Source organism: Anarrhichthys ocellatus, unplaced genomic scaffold (assembly GCF_004355925.1).
Source record: "Anarrhichthys ocellatus isolate YVR2014 unplaced genomic scaffold, GSC_Weel_1.0 scaffold479, whole genome shotgun sequence".
Lineage (NCBI taxonomy): Eukaryota > Metazoa > Chordata > Actinopteri > Perciformes > Anarhichadidae > Anarrhichthys > Anarrhichthys ocellatus.
In genome coordinates, this window is record NW_022280453.1 from 27,318 (window position 1) to 33,761 (window position 6,444).

Here is a 6,444-nt window from a genome sequence, read left to right on the forward strand (position 1 = left end):
CGGAACTGGAGAGGATCTGCAAGGAAGAATGGCAGAGGATCCCCAAATCCAGGTGTGAACAACTTGTTGCATCATTCCCAAGAAGACTCATGGCTGTACTAGCTCAAAAGGGTGCTTCTACTCAATACTGAGCAAAAGGTCTGAATACTTATGACCATGTGATATTTCAGTTTTTCTTTTTTAATAAATTTGCAAAAATTTCTACATTTCTGTTTATTTCTGTCAAGATGGGGTGCTGAGTGTACATTAATGAGAAATAAAATGAACTTTTTTGATTTTAGCAAATGGCTGCAATGAAGCAAAGAGTTAAAAATTTAAAGGGGTCTGAATACTTTCCGTACCCACTGTATATATGTATATTACATTTTCCCATTTGTTTACATCTGGGGGATAATATTGGTTGGCCATGCTGATATTCCTCATGTTAGTTTAAGTTTTCATCTGACAACTGAGAGGTGTTAAACTACCTTTTTTATTAAATTCAACCATAAACCATAAGCAGGCTTGTGTTGTCCAACCTAACTATATTATAGAATATTATTTTAATTTCGGAGAAAACTGTAATCCAGCATTTTTTCCCAGGAGTTTGGCCACAAACACCCAGTTTGTATTACTGCAAATATATAAATATTGCAATACTTTCATCAGTGGGCCATAAGCTCAACCAGCAATAGACAGTGACTTTAACAGGCATTTATTTAAATGACCTTGAAGATGCCCACTTAAGGTTGTGGGCAAATAACCTCATTGGTTCACAGGCACTTCTTTTTATTTTTACTATTATTATTGTTTCATGTATAAATATTATGCCCAACCCAAACATGCTTACAAGATATTTAGGAAAAGAGAACAGACACCAGAATAGAAACAAAAAGAACAAATGATACTGAAGAACTAAACCATGCTGACGGTAACAAAGGAAGCCAACTTATGATCATAAAGATTCATTAACCTTTACATTCTGTCATCATGGTGCACCAAAACATTTCTGGATGTAGACATTTAATTTAATTATTATTTCATCATAAAAAGGACAAAACAGAAGAAAATGTGATTCGTTCTCAACTTCTTCTTATTCACATACTTTACACAGCTGTTGTCCTCCTGGAGCTTTTTAAATCTTAAGTTACCTATAACCTTTGCATAAATGTAGATTGTCTTCAGACGGTAACTTTGTGTCTATGTGTCTCAAAGTACCAATCACTTCCATCTCTTTATCTGGCAGGTTGGCTGCGTCTGCAGCCAGGAGAGGAGAGGGGAAGATGCCTTCTCCATCTTTTACCCTCGATGCTCAGCTGAGATTTCATGACAAATGGCTGAAGATAGACCTCCAGGTGTGTGTTCGTAAAGGAATATCGTATGAAAAAACCCGCTTTCTCAGATGAGAAGTGAAGAAGTGAAACATCTGCAGAGTTTTTCATCTGTTTCAAACATCTGTATTGTTCAGTTTCTTGAAGAAGCTGCTTTGTTTCTGAAAATGTTTTCAGTCTGATTGTGTTGCATCATGTTGGGAACATAGAGTACATTATATGTTACTCTATATATCATGAACATCCACAATCCTGTGTCTTTAACTAAGCCGACACAGCGGATCACTGCAGACTGATTCTCAGATGATTATTGTTTTTCCTGTGATGTGTAAAGAGGTGGAGCCCATAACATTACAGTCAGTTAAAAAGGATCCATGTTGTGAAAACAAACCCATGTTGGTTGTAATTATGAGGACTTTTGTTAATATGTGATGGATTTAGAGATCAGGATACAACACTGTGGATCCACCGCCTCATCCTCTGGACTGAGAATTGGTCTGTGCTCCCAAATGAGGACTGAAACTGAGAGAGAGTCATGTTTTCCCATCGGTGGAGCTCTCTCCAGTGTTTCGTGTCCAGTCTGGTGACATCTGTGAGCCAACATGTTTTTGACATTTTAAGACATTGGATCCTTGAAAAGCCAGAGTTGTCTTTCCACTTGTGAGAGTTTCTGAGTAAAGCAAAGCGTGAATGGTGCACCAGCTGTGATGATGACGACGACACAGCCGATGTGTCCTCGACTCAGTTAGAGACTCGGTGATAAGAAAGCAGCTGTTTTGTTCTCTCGTTTATATCTAATATCAGTTTGTTGGTGTTGGATTTCTTCCCTGGGTTATGAAGACTGAACAACAGATTCACCTCCACCAGTGAAAGCAAGAGGAAGAATTAGTTGAAGTTGAATATCTCAGAACTTTTCATAAAAGCGCTGATTACTTTACTGTAGTAAATGGAGGAGCAGCTTGTTCTGTCCGTCTGTCTGTCCTGAGCTTTATGTCGGACAGACTTTATCATAGCAAAGAGCAAAAAGCCCATTTTGTGGGAGCAGATGGGTCGAGCGGACACTGAATGTTTCTGAGTGTTGTGCTTTTATCGGCCTCGTCTCAGACGGGTCGTCCTTCTTGCTGTTTGGTTGTCAGATTGAGCGTTGACGAGCTCATCCATAGAAAGTTTGAGGAGAAAGCGTCCTCTGGTTGGTGCTCATGGTGAAAAAACAAATAGATGATAGAGAGCCAAGGCGCGATGATGAACACGGGGACATAAGACATGTGGATATTCTGAAATAGGATGGTGAGTAGTGAACATTTATAGGTGACAACACTAAATCAAGCTGAGCTCACTGGTATTATAATATGTGATTAGGCTGTCTGTGTCTACTGAGGAAAAACACTACAAAGCACACACATGAAGGTGTGAATACACACTGATCAAAGTAAAGTAGATGTTAGGAATGTGCAGTGCTGATTCTTCTGCTTGTCGTTTGCTTCGTCAGCGAGCCTTCTCTCCAGAGGGACTGTGTGAGATGTGGAACGAGATGGTGAAAGATGAGGAGATAACGTTCAACGGAGAAGAATCCGCTCACCCAGGTACAGATTCCACTTACGCCGTCTGTGACACACCTGTCTTAAGGTTGTCACTTTATTTGAACCTTTGCTGCTGGAGCTGAACGTTTAATGTCCGACTGTCTCTCCATGGTTTCAGAGGATTGCACTGACTGCTTTGGAACTACTCAGAAGAAAGATGAGCCCAACGACAAAGAGAAGAAAGAGGAGGAGGAGACGTCCACGTCTGTTCATCACTCCATCATTGAGACCTGGGACTGGGGCCGGCAGCCAGGTGAGAGAGAGCGACCTGAACGAGGCTGAGAGGAGAGTGCTGCTGCTGCTGCCGGGATTAGAGACGGTATCGTTAGGATCTTATCCAAACTAGAAGTCCTATCGATTCTGCTCTTTATCGGTTCTTTTTGATTATATTGTGAGGTAAAAAAGACAGAGAGATGACGTTTGCGACGAGGACATCTCACTGCAGAACTAAGAAAGTACCGATAGCAGAACGGAGAACTCTGGACCACATCTATACTAACGGGTTATTACTGATATAGAACCGGTTCCTGTTTAGAACCAGGTTTTGTGTGTGGGGGGGGGGGGTCCCTAACGATGCTGCACTGCTCTCCTGTTTGTGACTCCTGGTATTTTACGCTTCTCTGTTTCCAAGTAGAGTAATTAATACCATGCTGACCGCAGACGGTTTCACAACACTTAGATGTGGACCAGATACGAGCATACTGACCATTTCAACACATGGTCACCCTCTCTGTTTATCAGTCTCACTGCTGACACGTGAGATGTGGAAACTCGGGCATGACAAGTTGCCGTCTACAGGTCTGAAGTGGTTATTTTTATCTCTTGGTCGGCGTTATAATGTGGCCCAGAGGAGGGGAGCTAGTGCCTCTCGCCAGGCTGTGTTTACTGGCTGGACTGGGTGGGACAGTGTCATGGTGGTAGGAGATAAGCGCTGGGTGGTGGGGGAGGAGGGGAGGGTCTCATGGATAGTGAAGGCTTCTTCTTATTGACTGAACCAGGACATCACACTCTGATTCTACATTGAGTGTAACTGGATCTCTACATGGACGATACTCCGTCACTGATCCTTAAAGAGACAGTCCTGATGTTCTGTAGTGTGTGTGTGTGAGGTTCTCCTCCACAGTCAGGGTTCTACTACAGTAGATGAGTTGATAGAAACAGACAGGAGAACCAGCACGGGAGCAAAGTGATGTTCTGCTGTGGACGTATGTTAGACTCCTAACAGAATGTCTCTCAGTTGAAGTGAAGCTATATTCAGAATGTCTTCAGCTCTTTACCTTGCTGTCAGACAGACCTTTCTGAGGGGAACTCAAGCTGTTATCTATGATCTCTACAAACACACCAGACTCCATTCACTCAAACACTGACTCTACCTCTCAGGACACAGGAGCTGCTGCTCTCCTGCTGCCTCCATCTGTTGCTGAGGTTGTGTTGTTGAGACTTCAGTGAATCTGAACTAACTCTTTAAAAGTACCTCCTACAACCACACTTCAGAAAATCCAAACTATCCCTTTAAAGTCCAGTCAGCTTACTTCCTGCTTTCCATTGAGTGGTCCGATATGTAGAACATGTTGATCTCAGCAGTTTGAGCCCAAACTATTGTTTTTAAATCAGAATTCTACAGTAACACATGAGCTCTGATGTATTTGACCTCTTTTCTTTCTCTGATATATATTCTGATAAAGAGTTGATCAGGAGTTGGTTCTCTTGCACTAAGTAATGATGTATAACAAACCGCTGCCCGTAGTGTTGCTCATGCGACCGCCGGCCGGTCTGACTTACATGAAGCTTAAGTGGAATTCTGATCTGCTATTTTGGCTCATGTCATCTTTCCTGCAGCGCTGCTGTGCACGCACGCACGCACGCACGCACGCACAAAATAAAGCAGTTTCTCTTGAACCAGATCAGAAACAAAGGACTGGCTGTGATGAAGTGTCATGGGACCTTTTTACTTTTAAACACCATGCTGTTTGTGTGATGAAGAGCGGGGGCGTTTCATCACTTATTGTAGTTTAATAACTTCAGATATTCTTTATTTCTTTTAAACACAAACTTCCAGATCCTTCTCTACATATGTCTTATAAATCATGTCAACTTTTAAATATGGGAATTTGAAGACGGCTTCAATAGTTTAAATGTAGCAATATGTTTACAGAGTTTAAGGTTCATCTGCTTCATGTTATTGGTGAGTTGTTACATTTCTCGATAAGTTAGAATGTGGCTTTAATGGGTAGTTAAATGTTCTTAAAGCTTTAGATGAGTCAAAGTCACATTGCTCTTTATATTGACAGATTTAATGTGAGATTATATTCTTACATTATATTTCAAGTATTTCTGCCAAAAATTTGTTTTGAATCGCAGAAGAAAAATATTATAAATCTAGGCAAATTGTTACTCTGAGTATTGTTATGAATGTGTTAATAGATTAACATTCATTCAAAGCTTCTATTGAGGTTTATGAATGAAGCTTTTAATGTCGTCATATTTAATGAGGTCATCACCCTAAAATAACAACCTTCTAAAATAATCCTCCTCTTGAGCGAAGTGGTTCATGGGATTAAATGAGTTGGTGTTTATTCATTAAATCAGCCGTAACTCGTCTGTGCAGGAAACAGTTCTTTCACTGCAGTGACACCAGAACACATGGAAGGAAGCAGAACCTTCAGTTGGATAAAAACATGTCGTGGATTTAAGAAATGATTACGTCTATCTTTTCAAATACATGTACACTGTAATCTAATTCTACAAATATAACTCTAATAATATCTTTGTAGCCAGCTCTAAATATCGTCTTTAAACACAATAAATAGATAAATAGATGCATAATAAAAGCTGTGCATTTGATTGTTGATTTAGAGTTTGAATGTCAACGTTATGAATGAAGCTTCCAACTATTTGATGCAGAAAAAATATATTTAAAACTCAGCTGTCTCGCCATAAAAAAGAAGACATGCAAAGGTTCGTTTATATGTATTAACAGTTTGAACACTCAACATCAAGAGTTTTCTGTGAGAAGTAATTGTGGGTGACAAATAAATTCCGTTATGTTTGTGATGATTCAGTTTCCTTTGCCCTGTTCTTGTGTGTGCGTGTGTGTGTGTGTGTGTGTGTGTGCGCGCGTGTGTGTGTGTGTGTGTGTGTGTGTGTGTGTGTAGATGAGACAGAGTTGAAGGACTGTCTGCTGGTGCTGGTAGACGACCAGCAGAAGCTCTCGGCTCAGATGGCTAAAAGCACGCTGTCGGCCCAACGGCTCCGCCAGCGCCTCGTCATCCTGGAGCGATACCTCATCTCTCTGAGCCACAGCATGATGGAGGAGAAGTACAAGGTCCGCTGGAAGGGCCCGCCCAGCCCTCCACTGCCTGCTGCCGACAACAAGAGGTGAGGAGGAGCTGGAGACGGAGGTTCTGGTAGAGCATCAGAGGGTTTAAAGGAGTGTGAGCAGGTGCTTAGACCACTGGTGATCCAGGTGTGCACCTGCTGAGAAACTTAATGTGCAGGTGTCTCCAAGGTTTATTGTAGTGAGGGATACTGTACATCTGGTTCATTGTAGTGAG

The 6,444-nt window shown here is 41.4% G+C and overlaps 1 protein-coding gene across 1 annotated transcript in view; it reads left to right on the forward strand.

The window, feature by feature from the left end:
* LOC116401485 (E3 ubiquitin-protein ligase HERC2-like) overlaps positions 1 to 6,438 on the forward strand; it is a 24,780-nt gene extending 18,342 nt beyond the window's left edge. The window contains exons 2-5 of the mRNA XM_031879899.1: positions 1,226 to 1,334; positions 2,800 to 2,893; positions 3,009 to 3,143; positions 6,046 to 6,438. Coding sequence (XP_031735759.1) covers positions 1,263 to 1,334; positions 2,800 to 2,893; positions 3,009 to 3,143; positions 6,046 to 6,272 — 528 coding nt within the window. The 5' untranslated portion in view covers positions 1,226 to 1,262 and the 3' untranslated portion in view covers positions 6,273 to 6,438. The remainder of the gene's footprint in view (positions 1 to 1,225; positions 1,335 to 2,799; positions 2,894 to 3,008; positions 3,144 to 6,045) is intronic.
* The last annotated feature ends 6 nt before the right edge of the window (positions 6,439 to 6,444 follow it).